Genomic DNA, 25,000 nt, shown 5'->3' with positions numbered 1-25,000 from the left:
GGTCCCAGACATAAAAAGAACAATCATATTGTGTTGGGGTCCGTGGCCTAATGGACATATTAAACTGGGGGTCCTTGAAATTGAAAAGGTTGAGAACCACTTGTTGTGTATTGACAGCCCTAGTTTGTCCCTGCTCAGCTACCGTCATGCCCCCCTCTGTCATGAATGTACTTCCTTCTACCTGCAGTCCTTGTTTACACTAAAGTGAAGCTACAGTGCAACCCGACCTGGTCTCTCTGTGTCCTTATTATAAATGGTGTCATATCCAACCATTATATGGATATACAACAAACTGGCGACGAGGTGGTGCGTTCTCACGTTGTGTTTGTTTTCCTTTGCGGAGTCCGTGTTTAACGAGCGTTTAACGAGTTGCTGCGGTGCGGTGTGAGGGTACTGGCTACTTGCTGGAGAGTGAATGAACAGCAAGGTACTGAACACTGCTCTGTTGCGGGGGAAGGAGGAATGTTCGCGGTAAAGACGACGCAAGCACAGGAAAAAGAGACGGATTTTGTTGGACTTGGAACCAAACCTAAAAACTAAAAAAGAAAAAGAAAAAAAAAAAACGGAGATTAACTGTCTAGCAGGGAAGACGAGCATACGACTACTTGCTGAAGATCAAACATTGTTTGAAAATGGCTGCACTGATTGGAAATATTGGACCATTTGAGGAACAGACAGAACAGTGGAGCTCATACACTGAGAGGTTTGAGTATTTTGTACTGGCTAACAAGATAAAGGATGATGTCTTGGTGCCAACATTCTTGAGTATTGTGGGAGGAAAAGCATTCAACCTACTGCGCAGTCTTGTCCAGCCTGACAAGCCAGGGGACAAGTCCTATACGGAAATAGTGACTATATTGGGAAATCACTACTCTCCTAAGCCACTTATTATTGCAGAGCGGTTCAGATTCCACAAAAGAAACCAAGAGGAGGGTGAATCTGTCTCGCAGTTCATAGTTGTATTGAAACGGTTATCTGAACATTGTGAATTTGGACGTTCGCTCAATGACACCATACGTGACAGACTGGTGTGTGGTCTACGCAGTGAGGCTATCCAGAAACGACTGCTCACTGAGGCTGATCTTACCCTGGAAAGGGCCATGCATTTAAGCACATCAATGGAGATGGCTGCCCATGAAGCACAGCAGCTAAGTGCATCAGTTCAAGTGCATAAATTGTCTTTGGAGCCACCAAGCAGGGCAGCAGCTGGCAATCCATGCTACCGCTGTGGAAAATCAGGGCATCAGTCATCAGACTGTTGGTGCAAGGATTTGGACTGCAGAAACTGTGGGAAAAGAGGTCACATCGAACGTGCCTAAAGCTAAAATGGCTCAGACAAACAAACAACACACGGAGACCAAGAAAAGTGGTTTCCAGAGGAACAAGAGGAAACAAGTGAATATGGTGGAGCACGACCAGGATGAGCAGAGTGAGTCTGATGATGAGATTACAGTACATGTTTTATCTGTTATGGACAGTGATGATGGCTACTGGATCACACCACTGTTGGAGAACCATGCTGTAAGGATGCAAGTAGACACTGGTTCACGTGTATCCATGGTGTCAGAAAATGTTTACAATGAGGATCTGCAGCACCTTCAGCTGCGAGCAACCAGGTTGAAGCTAAGGACCTACACAGGAGAACCAGTCCCAGTGCTGGGAGTTGTAGATGTGACAGTGGAACACAACGGGCAGAAAAAGACTCTTCCACTGTACATCATTCGAGGGAACCGTCCGGCGCTGTTAGGCCGCCGGTGGCTGGAAAAGCTTAGGCTGAATTGGCAGGAAGTGTTCCTAGTTAGGGATGGGGACACAGGGCCCCTACGGGAGATTTTGAAAACACATTCCCCTGTTTTTGATGGAGAACTTGGCAGCATGAAAGACATTACAGTTAAGCTGACACTCAAACCAGGAAGCATGCCAAAGGCTTTCAAAGCCAGACCTGTCCCGTATGCCATCAAACCCAAGGTGGAGGCAGAATTAGCCAGATTAGTGAAGAGTGGGGTACTGGAACCAGTGAGCACAAGCGACTGGGCCCTGTTACTGTCCGCCCACCAGTATGACATTAAATATAGGAGGGCAGATCAGCACGGAAATGCTGACGGGCTGTCAAGACTCCTGTTACCAAGACGACGATGGCGATGAGACGGTCGTCCCGAATATGGACACAACGCCAGTGTGACGTAGCCTTACGACCGCTTGACATCGCGTCCTGCCCATAAATACTAGGACGCGGTCGGACAGAGTTCGGCGGCTTCCATAATGATAAATAGCAATAATCTATAACAATAGAAAGAGTCATAAATACTCGTAATACACTTAGAAACTAGGCCCATTCATCATAACTACTTAGGTGATTAAGGGAATTCCCCGGGCCTGTGGAACACTCCACAGCGGTTATATATCCGCCAGCACCTAGAAATATACAGTCCTTTAGATCACCGAGGCTAACTCCTCAACATTTGGTCCTTTAAACGAGCCTCCTCGATAGACAAAGAGGGGCCTCCCGCCTAGCCAGCCAGACCGCTTGCCTGTGCTTCACAGCCCGCGAGCACATTTACGTAGCTCAGATGGACAGCCCTGCTTCCCCCGCACCAGCCCCCCTGGCCGCGGGAGCCGAGCCGATAGCACCCCACCCGGCCGTCCAGGGATTGTACGCCGCGATGGCCGCCCTGGCCGCCCTGGCCGCCAGCCAGACCTCCGCCCAGGAGAGGTTGCAGTTAAGCGATGAGAAGACGGACACTTTGTCCCGCCAAGTGGCTTCCTTGGCAGCCGCGACGCACGCGAGGGGCACCAGGCCCGAGACACGCGTCGCCGCATCAACCCACCACCGGATGGGGCTCGCTCGGGGACGTCCCGAGCGGACCTACACGGACCTTACGACTCACCTTGTCGTAGCCAGGGGCCAGGAGCCCTTCAGGCGAGCCCTTGGCTGGAGGCCGCTCACCATCCCAGAGACCCCAGCCAAAGAATATGACGACTTCGCAAGGTTTCTCCAGAGCGCCAGCAGGGAGATGGACGCCGGCAGACACAATAGTGCCACCCGCGACGACCTCATGCGGAGCATCGTCATGAAGCTACCCTTTGCCGTAGCCACGATCGACTGGCGCCGTTATAAGAACGACATCGAAGACAGGGGGCACATCATAGCCTTCGTCAACTTGGCTGACTTCGTGTCGGAGTATGCCAGACGGCGAGCATATTACGATGCTCACATCTATGACCTCCGTGGCCATGCCCACTTTAAGGCCGCTGACGCCATGCTTCGCATGGCGCGCGCACACACACCATCCACCACCTGCACTTCCGACTCATCCGAGCACGAGGTCCCCCGGCCCCGGCGCTCAGGATCCGTCCCCCGCCACCACCGCGCCGCTCCCAACCCGACGGCCAGCACCCCAGCTCCCTTTCACCTCGAGCTTTCATCCTCCACCTCCAGCAGCGACGCCGAACGTGGCGCCCACCACCCTGCCGTCCGCCCGACGGGCCCCATGCCCCCTCAGGACCACTCCTTCTCCGAGACCACCTCGGACTCCACCCTCCTCCTGTACCATCTGACACAGACCCGTCAGGACTTTCTCGATTTTCTAGACCGAGACCGGCGCTTCACAGCCCCCGCCATCCGGGTCTTCGATGGCGACCACCTCGTCTATCTCCATTTCCTATCCAGTGTGGAGGCCTGCTCCGAACACATGGACGACCGTGAGAAATTCGACCTCCTGTCCTCCCTCACGAAGGGGAGACCCCACCATCTAGTCGAATGCTGCCGATTCCACCCAAGTCCCAAGGCGGCACTCACCGCCGCCATCAAGAAACTCGACGAGACCTACGGAGACACCGAGAACGTCCTTGAGGCGCTTCACAGGAAGGCCCTCAACTGGCCCGAGTTGAGAACGGCCGAGGACTACGCGATTTTCGCCGAGTTCCTGCAGAGCGTAAATATGATGATGAAGGCCGGCATATGCAGCACGCTCGGAGCCGGTTTCTCCAACCTGTCGGGCATCACCGACAGGCTACCCGCCGACATACAGGAGCTATGGTTCGATACTGTGGCGGTGATACACGGCAAGTGCATGAAGGCGACCTTTGACGACCTGTCCGCGTTCGTGGCGAGGTGCGCCACGCGCCGCGCAGTCTCCCGCAAGTCTTCCTATGGGCGACCGGCAGTGGCAGACTCACGGCGGCCCCATGACCCCGCCTACCCCGGCCGGTACAACAACTTCCCAGGCGCCTCCGATGGATACAGGGGGGGGGGGAATGACAACTCCCGCGGCTGCGGTAGGTCCCCCCGGACCAATTGGCCCCGCGATCAAGACCAACGCGGAAAGCATACACCCAATTCCACTTTGTTCAATTATGTACCCACAGTCGGCGGTACGACACGCCATCACTCGACACCCGCCTTGACACCGGCCCTCTGCCCATACTGCGATATTCCCCACCTCATCAATCAGTGCTCTGACTTCATGGCGCTGGGGAAGCAGCAGAGGGAGGACTGGGTCGTAACTCAGCAACGATGCAGGAAATGCGGCCGCGAGCACCAGAACGCGGACTGTGCATCCAAATTCTCATGCGCGGCATGCTTCAGGGACCATGCGTCCGTCCTCCATGATGTCAATCCCCGCAATCCCCCACATCAGCCCCCCGCACCAACACATGCCACCCCTGAGAAGCACACCAAGCACACCGACCCCGTGCTAAGCACAACCATACCAGCTAGCGCAGAGCTTAGCCTGGACACCGTCCTCACTGCAGAACCACTGCAATTTGCGCTCCACTCCCAAGAGATAGGCCAACAACAGCCTACGGCGGAGCTCGCGGTCGCTCCCATGCCACATAGCCTTGGGGACGTCCATCCCCAGTCTAACATCATAGCGCCGGAGACGTCCACCCCTCCACGGGGGAGCTGTCGTGAAGACGCAAACAGTCATCTACTCCCAGACGACGCCCGGGACCTTAATGAGGGACCCCCTACAGTTACCGTACCGTCTGCTACACAGGCGGTCCAGGGGGGAGCAGTCCCGCAGGCAGGAGACCCCCCTCCCGCAACAAATGACATCAATTTACAGCTTGTCCTTGAAGAAGAGGACAAGCTTGTCCTTGAAGAAGAGGACAAGCTCGTCCTTGAAGAAGATTCCTTGAAGTCGCCACAAGGAGCGCATGGACACCACAAGGAGTCCATGCAATTAGGACCAACAGCGATAGCTATTGCCCGGCAATCAAGCCAGGCTGGGCGTAGCCCGTCCCAACATCAATGCCAAACTTCGCAGCAGTGCCTGCTCATTCTCCCCGACGCCATAAGACTAGAAGTGATAATGCTATGCCCCCAGGGGGGGAGAGGTCCATGGATCAAGAGAAGGCCCCCAGAACGATCGCGATTAACAACGCAGAGAGTCCCCGCAGTGAGCGGTGCACCCACGAACATGATACGCCGACTCATAGCCGGTAGGCGTTTGGGCTTAGGACAACAAGTCCTCCGAGAAGTCTTAGGAACGCAGGTGATCTCTGAGGAGGCACCCTCCACCGCCTTGATCGAGATAGAAGCTGTTCCATACTCAAGCCATTCAAGACCTTTGGGCCACGTGTCAGATGTAACGGACCCAGACCCAGTGAACAGTGAAACCTCGTTGCCTCAAGTCTTCTACCCAGAGACTGAGGTGGAACGAGGCACAAGACCAGGAGACCCACACCATGACGACTCACATAGAAGTCAGGTAACAGGATCAAGAGACGTGAATTCGATCGTTACTCTCGGTCTTGCTACCATGGTGTTTTATGTCATAGTGACCGCACATTGCAGTCACAGACACAAGTTCCTCCTGAACCATCCAGGCCAGCCTCCCTGCAGCTACGCCACTGCACCAGCTGCATAGCACATCCATCCACATCGCCCGTACCCGTCGGAGGCGCAGAACTCGACTGGCACGAATTCACTCTCCCGGCCAATCATTGGCATAAAGAGAAGAGGGCACTCACCTTGCCCGACGTCCGTCATAGTGTGCCATCAATTGTTGCACAGCAACACAATAACGCAATACACCCACGAGAGACCAAACTGGCCCTCCTGCCAAGGGAGCCCCTGGCGATCCGATATGTCATAACCCCCAACCCGCAGGAAGACGAAAGCCTAGCGCACCGACGCGACTATCTGAAGGGGGACTGGCATTCGGCCAGCCGCACCTACTCTACCCGATTGACCGTTTGGACGCACCCAACAGGATGGGTTTATGCATTCATGCGTTGGAGGCAGACCCTAGGATGGATATGGTACGTGTTGGACGCCTTGCAGTATCTCTGACGGGCAGAGAGCACGCACAGGTTCTCCACCCTTATCATCAGGGGGATATCAATCGAAGACTAAGAAATAACAACGAACATCATCGTTTGGTGGAATAGTGACATTATCCTGTCACTAGGGGGAGTGTTACCAAGACGACGATGGCGATGAGACGGTCGTCCCGAATATGGACACAACGCCAGTGTGACGTAGCCTTACGACCGCTTGACATCGCGTCCTGCCCATAAATACTAGGACGCGGTCGGACAGAGTTCGGCGGCTTCCATAATGATAAATAGCAATAATCTATAACAATAGAAAGAGTCATAAATACTCGTAATACACTTAGAAACTAGGCCCATTCATCATAACTACTTAGGTGATTAAGGGAATTCCCCGGGCCTGTGGAACACTCCACAGCGGTTATATATCCGCCAGCACCTAGAAATATACAGTCCTTTAGATCACCGAGGCTAACTCCTCAACAACTCCCGTTGCCAGTCACCCACGCCGAGCCAAAACAGGCGGAGATATTCTACTTCAAGGAAGTTGCTACCGTTCCAGTGACCTCGGCTCATGTGAAGACACACACTCGCACTGACCCAGTTCTGGCTGAAGTTCTGGACATCATTGCTTGTGGGAGGAAAGGAGAGATGACCCCGAGCTTAAAGCCTTACATGATGAGAAGAAATGAGCTTTCAGTCCAGTCTGGATGCTTATTGTGGGGTTATCGTGTCATTATTCCACCACCACTAAGAGAGAAGGTGCTTGATGAGCTCCACTCTGGGCACTGTGGTGTAGTGCGTATGAAAGAAATAGCACGCAGCTATTTCTGGTGGCCAGGTCTGGATGCAGCTATAGAAGAAAAAGCAAAGTCATGCTCTGCCTGCCAGAAACTGAGAAACCTCCCACAGCTGGCTCCTTTGCATCCGTGGGACTGGCCTGAGGAACCATGGCAAAGAGTCCATATAGATTTTGCTGGACCGCTGGAGAACCATATGTTCTTAATTGTAGTTGACGCTCATAGCAAATGGCCTGAGGTTGCTGTCATGAAGAGCACCTCCTCGGAGAGAACCATTGAAGAATTAAGGTCCATCTTCGGTCGTATGGGTCTGCCACAACAGCTGGTTAGCGACAACGGTCCGCAACTGGTGTCTGAAGAATTCAAGGCGTTCATGGAAGAGAACGGTATTCAGCACATCAAGTCTGCACCCTATCACCCAGCTACAAATGGGCTTGCGGAAAGATTTGTCCAGTCCATGAAGAAAGCTCTCAAGTCCTTCCCAAGCACGCAATCCCTCAACAGGCGCCTCAACGCTTTCCTGTTGTCGTATCGAAATACACCTCATGCTACGACAGGGGTGTCCCCTGCCTCGGCTATGTTCAAGAGACAGCTCCGCACTCGATTAGATCTCCTGAAACCTCTTAAGACAAGAGAGGTTGTGCACCATAAACAAAAGGCTCAAGTGGAAAGACGGGCTAAGGCAAAATTACGGAGCTTCACGGCAGGAGACCGAGTTCTTGCTCGAAACTATACCAACGGTATAAAGTGGATGCCTGTGACCGTTGTTTCCAAAACAGGTCCAGTCTCGTATACTGTAGAAACCAGGGATCATCGCATCTGGAGAAGACACCTCGATCAGCTGCTACACACTTCTGAGTCTCATGATGACTCGCGTCAGCCAACATCCCTTGTTCCTGAGCTGGGGGCCTACCAGGAGCAGCCTCCGTCTTCAGAAGAACCCCCTGACATGGCTGCTGTTCCAGGTACACCGGGACCTGCGCCTGGCACACCGGGACCTGCACGAGAGCCTACCTCAGGCCTCGCTTCCCCCAGACCAGAACCCACACAGTCTACAGTGACCAAGCTACCTACAGGTCGTGCTTACCCCCAAAGAGAGAGACGACCTCCAGATAGACTGTCATTGTAGTCTAGACGCTGACCCTTGACATTGGGGCAGAATAATCCCCAGGGTTGGGAATTGAGGTAGTCTACCCTCATTCCTTAGTTCAGGCAACTATTACGTCAGTATAATGTTATTATGAAGTTTGTATGTTCACACAATAGAGACTGACTGTTTATTATTGAAGTTGACTTTTCCTGAATGAACACTGAGCTAATGATATTATTTTTGTTATAGAAGGGAACATTTAAAGTAAAGGGGGAGGGATATGTTGTGTATTGACAGCCCTAGTTTGTCCCTGCTCAGCTACCGTCATGCCCCCCTCTGTCATGAATGTACTTCCTTCTACCTGCAGTCCTTGTTTACACTAAAGTGAAGCTACAGTGCAACCCGACCTGGTCTCTCTGTGTCCTTATTATAAATGGTGTCATATCCAACCATTATATGGATATACAACAGTTGAGAACCACTGAACTAAATTACACTGGAACCCCAATCTACCCTGTAAAATCTCACAAACTCTTGTACAAAACAGAACCACTCTCAGAGTTACAGACCCATTTGTACCCCTGGTGGTCCCCCGGACCCCATGTTGAGAACCAATGCAGTAGTACTTACTTAGTGTGTATTCCCTCAGTGACGCAGTAGGCCTGCTGGTGGCAGTGTTGGTACAGTCCATCAGAGTTGCATGCAGCGGCGGTTTGGTCACAGAGTGAACCGTAGAACCCCTCCTTACAGGAGCCTCGTCTACACACACCCCCGCTGTGTGGACGGTTATCACACTCCCCGTGCACACAAGCACACTCTGAACACGCACAGCGCACGCACACACACAGAAAAATAAATGAAATGAAAAATACTTTAGAGACCTTATATTTGTTTCGAGACCAGAGAGTGCACCAAGCATGACCGGGGAGAATGCATTGAGCTTCAAGGGTCCCAGTTTATCGTAGCCCCTTTCTGAACCCTGTAGGCCTATAGCTTTTTTTGTACTTGGGATGACGGTATCCAGGGTTCCTTGAAAGTCAATGCCTTCTCTCTTTCACCCGCTGGTACCACTCTCTGGTCTCGGACAAATATGATGTTGCTGAAGTGTTGCAGAGAGATTTCAAAGACACTCTGAACTGCATTAGGGTCCCGCGGGAACGTGTGTTGATCGGCGGTAATCGGTGTTGCCGTTAAACATGTTTAATCCATATTTTAAATTGGTAGTTTTGCCGTCTTCCGCGCTCCATGCCCCGCCTCCTCCGTCTTGTGATTGGCTATAGCTGCACTTCGCCCAATGCCCAGCCAATCACAAGATGGTGGAGGCAGGACATGGAGACGAGGTCTCTTACCTTGGTCACACTGGTCTCCATATTGGGACGGGTTGGCGCAGATGTGACACGCCATGCCTTTGAAGGCTGATTGACAGCTACATGAACCGTTTCCATGGATACCATCAAAACACTGGATGAGGTGAAAGAGAAAAAACAGTTGCAGGTTCAAGGTTCAAGGAGTTTCATTGTCATTCAGTACAGAACGAAACGTGTTACCCAGGTCCTGGTCATGGCGGAATAAAATAAATGACACCTAAATAGAACGCTACATAATACTGTAATGCAATAAAGCAATTGCACGTGCCCACTAAAAACGGCGCAATATCATATAATAATTCTCACAGCTACAGGGAAGAAGCTATTCTTTATCCTGGTGGTACTGGCCTTAATGCTACGCACCCTACCGCCCGAAGGGAGGGGGGCAAACAGACCGTGAGCACTGTGGGTGGCATCTTTCATGATGCTGGTAGCCTTTTTCTTGGACCTGCCATAGTGTAAATGTCATTGATGGCAGGTAGGCTGCTTCCAATTTTCTGGGCAGACTTCACCACCCGCTGCAGAGCCTTCCTGTCTGCAGCAGAGCCGTTTCCATGCCACACAGTGATGCAGGATGTGAGGACGCTCTCCACCGCACACCTGTAGAAGGAAGTAAGGACAGGGGTACCCAGCCCCGCCCGCTTCAGTCTCCTCTGGAAATACACTCGCTGGTGAGCCTTCTTTATTTAGGAGTCCGAGTTGTGTTTCCAGGTCAGGTTGTTGGCAATGTGCACTCCCGGGTACTTGAAAGTCCACAATCATCTCCTTTGTCTTCTTAAAATTGATGCAATAACAATACTGTAGGCTCTATGCACAGCAGCCATATTATCACTTCCTTCACAGGTGTTACCAATGATACTAATGAAGGCTCTGTTCCATTTCGTGTAGCACAGTGGTTCTCAAATTTTTCAATTTCCACGACCCCCATAACTCTGAGAGTGTACAAATGGAACCAAATGGACCCTTACAGTCCATTTGGTTCCATTTGTACACACTCAGAGTTACACACCCTGGACCTGGACCCCAATTTTAGACCCAGAGGTTATCTGCTGTGCACCAAGACTCCAGGTGTTCCACCTCTCGCCTGTACTCCATCTCGTTGTTATCGGAGAATAGTCCCACCACGGCTGTGTCATCCGCGAACTTGACAATATGATTGTTTTCGGTACCTGGCCTTACAGTCATATGTCAGCAAGGTGTACAGGAGGGGACTCAGGACACATCCCTGGGGGGAGCCGGTGTTGAGGATGATGGGAGAGGAGATGTTGTTGCGGACTTTCACAGTCTGAGGCCTGTTGGTTCAGAAGTCCAAGACCCAGTTAAACAGGGGTGGGCGTATGCCATGAACTGCCAGTCTGTTCACTAACGTCTGTGGTATAATGGTGTTAAAGGCAGAACTAAAGTCCAGGAAAAGGAGTCTGACATAGGCATTCTTGGTCTCCAGATGGGTTAGAGCCACATGGACCACGGATGATATTGCGTCATCCGTGGAGCGGTTCTTCCTATATGCAAACTGGTGTGGATCCATATTGTCATCGAGGCTGGCCTTTATGAGAGTCATGACCAGCCGTTCAAAGCACTTCATGACTACCGGAGTCAGTGCTATTGGACGGTAGTCATTCAGGCATGACACTGTTGCAGACTTAGGGGCAGGGGTGATGGTGGCAGTCTTGAGGCATGTAGGCACTGCAGCCATGGACAAGGAGGTGTTCAAAAAGTGTGAAAAGGTTTGCCCTGCCCCCTCGATATGACACATTCCCCGCCTATGTTGTTGGGCGATTGACGCTTTATTATATTACCTGGCCTTTTCATCAGTGTTTCCCAAACTACTTTGACTACTTCTCCGACCATTACTACAACTATACCTACGGCTAGGGGTGGCACAGTGGATCAGTGGTTACTGGTTAGCTCTGTTGTCCCACAGCAAGCAGGTCCTCGGTTTGAACCCCGGCAGAGAGCTCTTACTACTACTAGAATCAGAATCAGTCACAGGTGTACATCACAGGTTTGCAGTGATGTGTAAAGCTCCTTGGCCTTGTTGACGTCGAGGGCGCGGTTGTTCTCCTTGCACCAGAGTGCCAGTGATCTGACTTCATCCCTGTAGGCGGACTCAGGCAGTCATTGTTGATGATCCGGCCTATCACTGTCGTGTCGTCAGCATACTTGATGATAGTGTTGGAGCTGTACGTGGCTATGCGCAGTCATGTGTTTACAGGGAGTAAAGGAGAGGGCTCAGCAAACACCACCTGTGTCTAGTAGCCAGTCGCAGATGCTTGGGTGCAGCTCAAGGTCTCTGAGCTATTGTGTCAAAACTTTCTGGGACGATGGTGCTGAATGGCGAGCTGTAGTCCACGAACAATACATGTACGTGCAGACTAGGTACTTGTCCTTCTGCATCTTGTCATCCATGTGCGCGAGGGCGGAGCGAAGAGCTGTGGCAATAGGCTCTAGTTGCACAGCAGCCATATTATCACTTCCTTCACAGTTGTTACCAATGATACTAATGAAGGCTCTGTTCCATTTCGTGTAGCACAGTGGTTCTCAGATTTTTCAATTTCCATGACCCCCATAACTCTGAGAGTGTACAAATGGAACCAAATGGACCCTTACGGTTCCATTTGGTTCCATTTGTACACACTCAGAGTTACACAACCGTAAGGGGCCATTTGGAAACCCCTCAAGGAACCACGAGGGTCCCTGGACCCCAATTTTAGACCCAGTGGTGTAGCAGAGTGTTTCCAGTGAGCTAACAATGCACAATATTAGCACCCTGACTCTGTTTGACCAGAATGGAACAGAGCCTTCATTATAGTATCATTGGTAACACCTGTGAATGTCTTACAATATGGCTGCTGTTGTGCATAGAGCCTATTGCATGGTGGAACAGATGTAGTCTCTCACCAGCGTCTCAAAGCATTTACTGGCATATCACCTGGCCTTGGAGTACTCCTACCATTACAACTACCACTATTTGTGTCTTGTAGCTCAATAGTAGAGCGCTTGCCTATGAATCGGAAGACTCTGGTTTCAATCCCGAGCTAAGACATAGTGTATATCTAGATAGACTTACTGTTCCTTTGTCATAGCAGGGATGCTGGAAGCCTCCGATACATGGTTTACAGTCTGGTCCATAGAATCCTTTACAGCATTCTGCTACCTGACACATGCACACATGCACGCACGCACGCACGCACGCACGCACACACACACACACACACACACACACACACACACACACACACACACACACACACACACACACACACACACACACACACACAGTGTATAAAAAAACATGATTTTGGTGATGATTCATCTTTGACATTGGAGGGAGAGAGAGAGAGAGGGGGGGGGGGGTAATTTCAGGTTCACCAACATTTTCAACTGATGATTCAAATTCATGTCAGGTTTATGCTCCTGGTGTCATTGTAAGTTAACGTTACATTTAACCCATTAAGACCTGAGGCCGATTCTACAAATGCCTTCTAAATCAGTAGTTCTCACACAATATTTCAAAAGTATTCAAAAATAGCAGATGTGCAAGCTCGCAGCGCTGCACTTTGAGCTTGTATATCTGCTATTTCTGAATAGCCAACGCAAAAATCTAAAATGACACAGATGCTTTCCTCTGTTTTAATGGGTTAGTACCAACTGTTGATTTGATAATAACTTCCTGTTGATGAACGCACTGGTCTCTCTGCACCTCTTCTGCCCTAAACTACTATAAGCCTTTATACCAAATCTAACCCTTGACCATAGATTCTAAACTAAATCCTTAATCCGTAACCCCTAACAGTTAACCCCTTATCCTAAACCTAACCCTAACCCTAACCCTAACCCTAACCCTTAACCCCTAACAGTTAACCCCTTATCCTAAACCTAACCCTAACCCTAACCCTAACCCTAACCCTTAACCCCTAACAGTTAACCCCTTATCCTAAACCTAAACCTAACCCTTAACCCCTAATCCTAATCGAATAGTTACTCCAAACCACTGACGTAAAGATTTAGGATAACGTCCCCACAAAGATCACTCTCTATTCTCTAACACACACACACACACACGCACGCACGCACGCACGCACGCACGCACGCACGCACGCACGCACGCACGCACGCACGCACGCACGCACGCACGCACGCACACACACACACACACACACAGGATGTGTTACCTCAGTGGTGACGTTACAATACTTGGCACAGCCCTTAATGAGAGCGGAGTCCTTTGGTGACTCCAGATAGGTGCAGCCAGTCAGATGACTGTCCTACAGACAGACAGACAGACAGACAGACAGACAGACAGACAGACAGACAGACAGATGGACAGACAGAGGTTTGAGCTTTTGATTAAATTGGAACATAATAATAATAATAATAATAATAAAGTCTATTATTTATAATAGAAGAACATAATAGATTGTTTACCAGTTCGATGCTGCCCTCTGGACACTGAGTGTGATAGAGATAACTACAGCGAACACATGGACCCTGTTTACAGGAAGAGAAAGAAAAATAAAGGTACATACACACATACAGTATAAACCATCCGGTAAAGTATAATGTGGTTTTAAACACAAGGTGCATGAGCATAGCAGCTGGTGTAGGCTACTGTACATGATATAGACATTAAGGTGCAATAAGAATATCAGCGCATTGTACATAATAATTACCACAGTGATTTTGCTCTGGATGACATCACAGCGATGAGGCAGGATTGGTTGGATGGAGGGCGGGACTAACAGGCCGCCGATCATATGGATGATCCCATTGGATGCCACAATGTTGGAACTCTCCAGAGTGGCGTTGATCTCCCCCAATAAAATCCTGCCCTGAGAGAACCAATCTGTCAGTCTGTCGTTGTCGCCTATACCGATACGTCTGGGGAACAGTGTTCACTGACAAACCTACGCCCACTGCTCTGAAAACCAATCATATCACTCCTCAGTATGAAGGGCTGCCTTTGGATTAGATGCCACGCCATGCCATGCCATGCCATGCCATGCCATGCCATGCGTTGCAATGCAATGCAATGCAATGCAATGCAATGCAATGCAATGCAATGCAATGCAATGCAATGCAATGCAATGCATTAATAATAATAATAACAATAACTTACATCATCAGACACTGTAATCCTGATGATCTGATTGGCCATCGTCTGCATCTGATGAAGACTGCCCAACTGGTCTACTGTCAGCTAGACAGACAGACAGAGAGACAGACAGACAGACAGTTAAGAGTTAGACAGACAGACAGACAGACAGACAGACAGACAGACAGACAGAGGTAGCAGTGTTGGCCTCGTTGCTCAAAAATAATAATATATTACTCATACATTACATGAACTAATTTTATCCGGTTTATCCCACCCTTCCGTATCCGATAATTTGCACGCATACATACATGCATGCATGGTTTCCATATCCGCACTAGACCCAGACCGGATCAGCATGCAGCCTGCAAAGCAACTTGATCCCAGTCTATCTACCTAGATGGGTACCGACCAACAACACACTATAGCCTAAGGGAATGAAAGTAAACAACGCGCAAATCATGTTTTTGCGCGTTCTTTACTTTCCTTACTTTGTTTTTTGGAGGGAATATAGTAACTGCATGTAATATTATTACCCAAAATGTGAAAGTAATTATTTACATTACTCGTTACTGGAAAAAAGTAATATTACTTTTTTCATTACTTTACTCTCATTACTTTACAACACTGGTAGACAGACAGACAGACAGATAGACAGACAGACAGACAGATAGATAGATAGGTCTTACTGCAGCATGTGAGAACATGTGATATTTCAGCATCTCCTGAAGTTTGTGTTGAGCCTGAAGAAACACAACATGTACTATTATTAGTTGATAATACTGAATTTAAAGGGGAACAGTACAGCTTTTTTGGGGCGGTGTAGCCGCCCCCTATAAGTGAGTTTTGGACACCGACCAAAAAATGTGTGTACCCCCTAACCCTTCCATTGTTAATGCAAATCGATACTTTTTTCATATCAGCCAATCACATTACAGCTAGTGTCATCACCACTAACTGTAATGTGATTGGCTGACTTTGCAAATTCAGGACTGTGATTGGCTAGCGAAACACATGACACATGTGCAGCCCTATGAATAGCAGTATGGACTTTAAAAAAAGTAATTTATCCTTTTTTTAAAGTGAGTCATGTTGTGATGACCACACACCGCCCACTTCACACTGGGTGTGATTTTTAATACATTTTTCAACCTGGGCTCTATTTCCAGATGGACGCAAATCCTCATAAGGAGTACCCTGATGTCATCAATCTTACGTCATAGTACTGATGTCATGAATTGGCCTGGACTCCATATATGGGCATGCCTTTCACTTAAATGGGACACACACACAGACAGACACAGAGCATCTCCACGCATGGGCTTAAAAGACAAACAAACGGATACAACAGGTATGGTGGGGCATTCATACTTGCATCGTTCCTGACTTGCATGGTCACCGGCCTAGTTTTATTAAATTACAGATACATTTTTCTGTTTAAATTGATTAAATCGACTAGTTCAATCCACTTTTTGCAGCCTTAGTTATCGTCAAACATTTTGAACAGAAACTCATCCATCCATAAATGATCTTACATGGTGTAGCATGTAGATGATGCTCCCGTCTCTGGCTCTGTCTATAGCCTGGTTGGTGGGCACAAACACAGTGAGGTGCCCCGGGTCCCGCAGAGGGAGGGGGGCCCCGCAGTTCTATAGAACACACATATAGATGAGATATGTATACGATCAATGGTGGAAAAAGTACTCAAATGTTTTACTTAAGTATCAATACCGCAATGTAGAAGTACTCTGTTACAAGCAAAAGTCCGGAATTCTAAATTGACTTGAGTAAAAGTACAAAAGTATTGGTATCAAAATGTACTTAAAGTACCAAAAGTAAAAGTACTAAAATGTTTGAAAATAGCCAATATACAAGCTCACAACGCGTCGCGATGCGACGCGTTGTGAGCTTGTAGATCTGCTATTTTCAAATAGCCTATAAAATAGGGCTAAAGTGGTTAATGTATGTTTTATAAATGAAACTTAGAATGAAACTTTCGGACCACTCACTGCATTCTGAGACATCTAATTACAACAGTGACATCTATACTCACATCAACCAGAGACAGGAAACGGTTGTATTTCTCATCCAGGGTCAGAATCTCTCCGATTGTCTTGTCAGCAAACTGGCAGACAGACAGACAGACAGACAGACAGACAGACAGACAGACAGACAGACAGACAGACATATTAAAAAGCTGACAAAACTGCTAACTAGCTTAAACACCTGGAGAACCAGATTTATGATGTGATCTTTGACTCTTGAGGTCCGATTAAAACTAGAAAAGTGTGCTATGGTGAGTGCAGATCTCCATCAGGCCAGGTTGCCTACCCAGAGATGTATCAGACATTGGGTGCAGCCGCCAGGACACGAGGAAGCTGCAGGGAAATCGAGTTTGTACGAATGGTGCAACTGTTTGCATTTGTGGTGCTCCCTGTGGGCAAGTGGAAGCTCTATAAAGGCCTCTCAACATGCGATTTCATGCGTTCATGATATCACATGACATCACAGATCTACAAGCTCACAACGTGTCGCAGTGCGGCGCGTTGAGATCCGTTGTCCCACCTGTTCATCGCGCGGGCTACCAGGAAGTGGTTCATTGATTTCGATTGGCCGGTCAATGATGTGGATAATCCCATTGGATGCTGGGATGTTTGCCTGGAGGACGGTGTACAGTCTGCTGGGAGCTTGCAACAGGATGAACTGCTGCACACACACGCACACACGCACACACACACACACACACACACACACACACACACACACACACACACACACACACACACACACACACACACACACACACACACACACACACACACACACACACACACACACACACACGCACACACACACACACACACACACACACACACACACACACACACACACACACACACAGCATGAGGACAGCAAAGTTCAATACATTCTACAAATGCCAATTTTAGACTATTTTGCCATTTTTAACCCTAAAGCCAAAAATAGCCGAACTACAAGCTACGGTAAGCTTGTATCACAAGACCAATATAATAAATTAGAGAGCACAGCAATTTTAAATTGCTTTAAAGGTGATTTTAATAAATACACATTTTAAATATTAATGCATTCACAGAGCTTTTTGAAAGGTGCAGAATAAGTGCAGAGGTGTATGCAACATCTAGTGACTGAATGTTACTTATAGCAGTGGTCTCAACCTGTGGCCCGGGGCCCACCGGTGGGCCGTGAGGGTATTGTAAGTGGGCCACTAAATGATTGACACTACTCTCGGCCCACCCATCTGACTATTTAACGCGTCGTGTTAAGCATTCAGATGGGTGGGCGAGTGGTCGAGTTGGCACCAAAACACTGTGGGCACCTCAATGGTATTATAATTATTTACCCCCAAATTGTAAAACAAATTAAGAATGAATGTATGCTTTGGAAAATGGTTGTTATCCCCAAAATGACTTGTACAAATATTAGGCCTTAAATGTAATTAAAAAAAGATTATATGTACCATTTAAAAGATTATATGTAGTTGCCCCCTGTCTCAGGGCAGCCCGTGCCTTTACAATATTGAACCAATGAAAAGTATTAAAAAGTGCTTCTGACAAAACCAGCTAACTCCATTGGATCCCCACACTTTCTGCTAAACCATCTAAGTCCACCAAAGGGCGTGGAGTTAGCTGGTTTTGCTGACTCCAGGCTCCACCCCCTTTTGACCTCCAACCTCATTGTGAGCTTGGAGGTCCATTCAGCTGTTCTTATCAATGATGAACAAAACTTCCAGGTTCCCACTGTTCCGGTTACCGTCCAGATGTTACCTTGTTTCCTTTGCTCCTGGCTGTGACGCTGCCTCCGTCCAGGTTGAAGTCCTGGCCCTCTAGGTGCTCATAGAGATGCTGACCCATCATCAGGTGGTTCTTACACTTTCCTTTTACTTCTAGTGCTGTCTGATTCAGTCCCTGAATGAAACATGCTGATGTTTACATCTACGCAGATGATGTTGTGTCATATTTAGGGGTGCAACAGTTAATCAAACTAACCGATTTAATCAATTATACAAAATAATCCCAATTTTGGGCAAAAAGCATCCTGGAAAAAAAAAATCTAAAAATGACAAAAATAGTGAAAATAGACTAATTGTGAGCTCTTACACCTGCTATTTTCACTATTTTTGTGTGACACCGTAGCGTGACGGAATATAAAGTAAGGCTTAAGTGGTTATTGATATATGTATAACAAATATTATATACAAAAAACACTCTTTTCGAATATTTGATTAATTAAAAAAGTAATTGATTATATTTTTTTTAAATCGATAGGCCTAGTTGCAGCCCTAGTCATATTTCAGCTTTTGAAGACCAGAGGAGATAGATAGATAGATAGATAGATAGATAGATAGATAGATAGATAGATAGATAGATAGATAGATAGATAGATAGATAGATAGATAGATAGATAGATAGATAGATAGATAGATAGATAGATAGATAGATAGATTGATTAAGTCCTATTTCACACTTCATTGCACAGGGTGCCCTTGAAATAAAAAAAGTTTGAGAGCCACTCACATTTATTAACTAGGAGTATTAGTGGTATTGTTATTAGTATAATCATTGATACGTTACAGACAGAGAGCAGTATTAGTAGTATTGTTACTAGTATTTTTATTATTATTATTGTATTGATAACTTACAGACCCAGGGATGAAAGCAGTATAAGGTCCATGTTGAGTCAATTTGAACTGACATCCGACCTCTGAAACACCATAATCACACAGTTCAATAATAATTCATTAATTCATGTATGTATTTATTATTATTATTATTGTTGTTGTCATAGAAATACAAAGATAATCCCAATATGAGAACAATATTGAACCACACTGGCCTAAGCAACATTAACACTTAAAGGAACACTTTTTCCAACTCCATATGGGTCTCAATAATGCTCACTATGGGATGGTACCATTTCTGTCTACACAGATTTCAAACTTTATTCTAAAAAAAAAACAATCCGGAGGTGCACGGGTTCCGAGGAAAGATTCTGCGACCGGCCCTTCCGAAGCCCGGAATGAATGAATCAGTTTGTAGTTATATCACCTCCTTTTACCAAAGAAACACGCATTGATGAACGCTTGCATCGCGTGCAGGGGTCCACCACTGAGCATCAGCTCCGACATCTCAGCTTTCAGGTTACCATAGCAACGAATCCCATCCCCCACCTCATCTTTAGCACACTCACACCTGAAACAGACGGACAGACAAACAGACAGACAGACGTCATACAGGATGATGGAGAGAGACACACACATGTTCCTTCACATGTTCTCAAAAGGTTTTCCTCCTGGAGCTCCACAAGGGTCCATTCCTGGTCCCGTTTTTTTTTTTTTCTCTATCTATTTATTTTATCTATTTTAAACTTTGTCGTAAGACAGTGTGTGACGCAAGATACATCTATTGACTCACAACACGTCGCGTGATGTCAGGTTGAAAAGTTGTTTCCTGTCATTGTGGGGAAAGCCTGGGCTGGAAATAGCCGATCGACAAGCTCACAACGCGTCGCAGCGCGAGCCGTTGTGAGCTTGTCGATCGGCTATTTTCGGCTAAAGCCTTCCCCACAATACGGATGCTGGGGTTTGAGTGGTTGAGCCATTAAAACCGAGAAAGCATCTGTATCATTTTAGATTTTAGTTTTGGCTATTCAAAAATACCAGACATACAAGCTCACTTTGTGCCGCGCTGCGAGCTTGTAGAGCTATTTTTGAACATTTGAAAGTGTTTGAAGATTTTTTAAGAATCTTCTCTTCAGTGGGTCCGCAGCCATTCAATCAATGTGATCAATCGATTGATTGATCACAACATGCTTTGTAAATGCACGTGTGTGTGCGTGCGTGCGTGTGTGCGTGTGTGCATGTGTCTGTGCTGTGTGTGCGTGTGTACCTGGGTTGTCCATCCAGACCAGTTTGACAGGTGGCTGTGAAGTGACAGGGGTTCGATGAACACGCAGAAATCGCATGACAGCCCAACCGGACAGAGGAGTTAACAGGACTCATGCCAACCATACACTCACAACTAGACTAGAGACAGAGAGACAGAGACAGAGACAGAGACAGAGACAGAGACAGAGAGAGAGAGAGAGAGAGAGAGAGAGAGAGGGAGGGAGGTACTAGTTAAATTAATGTGACTAGTAGACTAATAAAACGGAAGTACAGACCATGATGTTGTGAGACCGACATGTGAGACCGACATGTTGGGAAGAGGAGGCTCAAACACACGTGCACGTGCACGCACACGCACACACACACACACACACACACACACACACACACACACACACACACACACACACACACACACACACACACACACACACACACGCACACGCACACACACATACCTTGTCGGGTCCTTTAAAGACACAGACAGTGGAGTCGAGGGGACAGCCTCCATTGTTGACGGAGCAAGGGTTTATGGGGACGCAGATCTTTCCATCACCACGGTAACCCTGTTTACAGGCACACTGGACCTTTGACCCCGAGGAAGAGCACTCAGCGTTCACATCACAGTCCCCCTGTGAACACACACCTGGACAGACAGACCAAACATTTGTATTTTTGACAAATGTTCTCTGAAGAATAGGGATGCTGTAATTTAAGGCTTGAGTCAGGCCTAATTTATGTGATGTGTTGTTCGCTTAGTTACACAGACAGACAGACAGACAGACAGACAGACAGACAGACAGACAGATGTTTACTTGGACAGGTGTTCTTGGAGGTCTTGCGGTGTCCAGGCAGACAGTCACACACCTCAGTGTCTCCCACTGTTTTACAATATGAATAACTGCTGCAGTTCTTACAGCCCGCACTCACTGCACAACACAACACAACACAATAAGATACACTTATGTTATATAATACACAACACAAACAATAACACATAGTCATCATGTGTGTGAAACATGTATACTTCCCATTAAGTCTGTTGTCACTCACCTTGGTCACATCGTGGCCCACTGTATGGAGGCTGGCAGTAACACTCTCCATTACCTTCTGGACCCCTGTTACATACTCCATTAACACAGTCACACTCTGGAAAGACACACACACACACACACACGCACGCACGCACGCACGCACACACACACACACACACACACACACACACACACACACACACACACACACACACACACACACACACACACACACACACACACACACACACACACACACACACACACACACACACACACACACACACACACACACACACACACACGTTATACATTTGTTGTTGCAATATTTTGATCATCTTAATCTCTATGTGAGATCACGTGCATCCCTCTGAGACAGACAGACAGACAGACAGACAGACAGACAGACAGACAGACAGACAGACAGACAGACAGACAGACAGACAGACAGACAGACAGACAGACAGACAGACAGACAGACAGACAGACAGACAGACAGACAGACAGGTAGGTAGGTAGTTGTCATGGTGACATACGTTTGTCGCAGCTGGGTCCGTAGGTGTTTAGGTTCTGACATTTCTCACAGGAAACCCCAGAGAAACCCTCCTACAAAATAACGAAGACCATACAAATGAAATAACAATGACCAAAATATCTATTTAAAGTATAAAGAGAAAGAAAGAAATGATAAGAATTTCACCTCACTTTAACCTTGTATTTGTGTTGTGTATTTGTGTTGATTCATTGATTGATTGAAGGTGGTGTTGTACAACAGTTGTAACAAACCTTTTCAGGATCAGGGCCCACTTGAACATCTTGAAAGTGTTTGCAGCCCACCCATCTGACCACTAAACCACCCACCTGACCACTAAACCACCCATCTGACCACTAAACCACCCATCTGATCACCGTGTTAAGTGGCCAGGTGGGTGGGCCGCAAGCATTTTCAGAAGATGTTCATTATTTTAATGATCAATCAATCAAGCGTGTTCCGGCTTTGATCAATGAAACTAACGTAGCATACTTTAAAGCAGCACTATGTAACCTTTTGAACAACTATATAGTATATTATGTCCCACAAAATGATAAAGTTACATGTTTAAGCAATAACAAACATCATTCCATAAATGTATAGACTCAGGGGGGGTCCCTGCTAGGGGCTTGACTGTACTACGAATAGGGGAGACAATGAGTTTCATCCTGGCATTTACCAAGACAGAACTGCCAGTCAAAGCGACAACTGGACAATCACAGCGTGTCCGCACCGGACATGCTTGCAGAGAATCTTGGGTAATGAAGTCAAAGATGTTGGCTGCCATGTTATTTGTGTCCAAAATGGCACTACATACAGTAGTGCTGCTTTAAGTTCCTAGGTTTTAAATACAACAATACCATGACATTTTGTTGCATAACGTGTTTGTGTTGTGGAAGGGTGTTTATTCTTACATCACAGACGCAGGTTCCATTGCCCAGTTCCCCATCCAGACACGTCCCATGGAAGTTACACACCTTCCCCAAGGCACTGGGACACCCTGACACACACACATGCACACGCACACGCACACGCACACACGCACACATGCGCACACACACACACACACACACACACACACACACACACACACACACACACACACACACACACACACACACAGATTTGTTCATGTCATTTACTCTGATCTTCTTACACTTTGGAAGTCACTCTGGATAAAGAGCGTCTGATAAATACCTACATTGTACATTTTAAATTGGGTGTGTGTGTGTGTGTGTGTGTGTGTGTGTGTGTGTGTGTGTGTGTGTGTGTGTGTGTGTGTGTGTGTGTGTGTGTGTGTGTGTGTGTGTGTGTGTGTGTGTGTGTGTGTGTGTGTGTGTGTGTGTGTGTGTGTGTGTGTGTGTGTGTGTGTGAGACTCACGTAGACACAGTGGGCCCCAGTAATCAGGACAGCAGTGTGTCTTCAGGATGGTTCTGCTGCAGGTGTGTCTGCAGCCTGGAAGCTCCACCTCCTTGCCGCCAATCTCCACCACGTAACTACACACAATGTAATCACATTACTGTTCTCACATTACCTTTCTTTCTTTCTTTCTTTCTTTCTCTTTTACGATGAGCAAATAGTAGTTGTCGTGGTCAGCCCAGTACAACAGTATAAGACTGTGGTTGTACAGATCAATACAGCTTCACAGCTTCAAAATTGTATTGAAACCGATATTTAGAACCTTAGACCTTAGAAAGCAATTTGTTTTTATCATTTTGTTTCTTATATCAATGAATCGACTAAATCAATTAGAAAATAGCAGATCTAAAAGCTCACAACGTGTCGTATCGTGATGTGTTGTCAGCTTGTAGATCTGCTATTTTTCTTTTCTTTTAATAATTGTTCATTTATTGTAATCGAGGCAAAAGTTTGAAATAATCATAATATTGATTTGAAGTCATATCGTCTAGCCGTAATGCAGAGCCCAGGACAGATGAGTGAGGGATTATTGAAGCAAGCCCGAATCTGGTATTGCAAGTTTAGCGCATAAAGGACCCTACTATACTATATATGCACAGCAGCCATATTATAAATAAATTGGGCCTCTTCCTTACTTCCTTCACAGGTGTTACCAATGATGCTAATTAAGGCTCTGTTCCAATCTGGTCAAACAGAGCCAGGGTGCTGATATTGTGCATGTTGTCTCACTGGAAAGAGACCTTAAGGGGGTTCCAAATGGCCTCTTATGGGTCTGTAACTGGGTTAATTTGGTTCCATTTTGTACACTCTCAGAGTTATGGCGGTCCTTGGAATTAAAACGTTTGAGAACCACTGTGCTACACTAAATGGAACAGAGCCTTCATTAGAATCATTGGTAAGACCTGTGAAGGAAGTAAGGAAGAGGCCCAATTTCTTTCCAATATGGCTGCTGTGCATAATAATAATAATAATAATAATAATAATAATAATAGGAATAATCTTCTGCATATGGGCACCAGAATTTGGTGCCCACGAGTAGAGCGTACTTCTGGGGGAGCATGCGCTGGGTGAGCAACTTTCATTGATACTAGGTGTATATAACTCTATGGTTGCCATACCTGCAGTTGGCCACGCCCATGCCAGTGGTTGTCTTGGTGAAGGGGGCGGGGCAGGAGGAAGTGACAGAGGCTGCACAGGAAGTGCAGACGGTGTGGTGGAACATGTTCTGCTCTACATCACAGCGACCCGGAGCCTGTTGACAGCGTGGACACTGAATGTTATTGTTACATGTTCATTACACACCACAACCACCCTGAATGTTATTGTTACATGTTCATTACACACCACAACCACACTGAATCGTATTATTACATGTTAGTACACATAACAACCACCTGTTGACAGTGTGGACAAACATTCATTCTATGAAACACTTTCTATGAAGCCAAAATAGTTTGTAA

General features: G+C 47.2%; 1 protein-coding gene across 4 annotated transcripts in view; it reads right to left on the bottom strand.

The window, feature by feature from the left end:
• stab1 (stabilin 1) overlaps window positions 1-25,000 on the bottom strand; it is a 65,159-nt gene that overhangs the window by 38,058 nt on the left and 2,101 nt on the right. The window contains exons 2-23 of one of the 4 annotated variants that reach the window (XM_084061145.1): window positions 24,659-24,792; window positions 23,502-23,617; window positions 23,035-23,120; window positions 22,125-22,194; window positions 21,608-21,703; window positions 21,370-21,483; window positions 21,013-21,200; window positions 20,556-20,692; window positions 19,726-19,859; window positions 19,306-19,371; window positions 18,435-18,559; window positions 17,197-17,337; window positions 16,685-16,756; window positions 16,167-16,280; window positions 15,321-15,374; window positions 14,656-14,736; window positions 14,210-14,368; window positions 13,965-14,027; window positions 13,712-13,804; window positions 12,607-12,693; window positions 9,519-9,630; window positions 8,800-8,986 (exon numbers count right to left, since the gene is read on the bottom strand). In XM_084061145.1, the coding sequence (XP_083917271.1) occupies window positions 8,800-8,986; window positions 9,519-9,630; window positions 12,607-12,693; window positions 13,712-13,804; window positions 13,965-14,027; window positions 14,210-14,368; window positions 14,656-14,736; window positions 15,321-15,374; window positions 16,167-16,280; window positions 16,685-16,756; window positions 17,197-17,337; window positions 18,435-18,559; window positions 19,306-19,371; window positions 19,726-19,859; window positions 20,556-20,692; window positions 21,013-21,200; window positions 21,370-21,483; window positions 21,608-21,703; window positions 22,125-22,194; window positions 23,035-23,120; window positions 23,502-23,617; window positions 24,659-24,792 (2,429 nt within the window). Of the gene's footprint in view, window positions 1-8,799; window positions 8,987-9,518; window positions 9,631-12,606; window positions 12,694-13,711; window positions 13,805-13,964; window positions 14,028-14,209; window positions 14,369-14,655; window positions 14,737-15,320; window positions 15,375-16,166; window positions 16,281-16,684; window positions 16,757-17,196; window positions 17,338-18,434; window positions 18,576-19,305; window positions 19,372-19,725; window positions 19,860-20,555; window positions 20,693-21,012; window positions 21,201-21,369; window positions 21,484-21,607; window positions 21,704-22,124; window positions 22,195-23,034; window positions 23,121-23,501; window positions 23,618-24,658; window positions 24,793-25,000 lie in introns of those variants that run through there. The other 3 variants (XM_084061143.1, XM_084061144.1, XM_084061146.1) reach the window with 3 other exon arrangements.

This window comes from Gymnoscopelus microlampas, assembly GCF_963454915.1.
Source record: "Gymnoscopelus microlampas genome assembly, chromosome: 7".
Taxonomy (NCBI): domain Eukaryota; kingdom Metazoa; phylum Chordata; class Actinopteri; order Myctophiformes; family Myctophidae; genus Gymnoscopelus; species Gymnoscopelus microlampas.
Note: the sequence above shows the minus strand (reverse complement) of the source record. Positions and strands in the feature narration are given on the sequence as shown.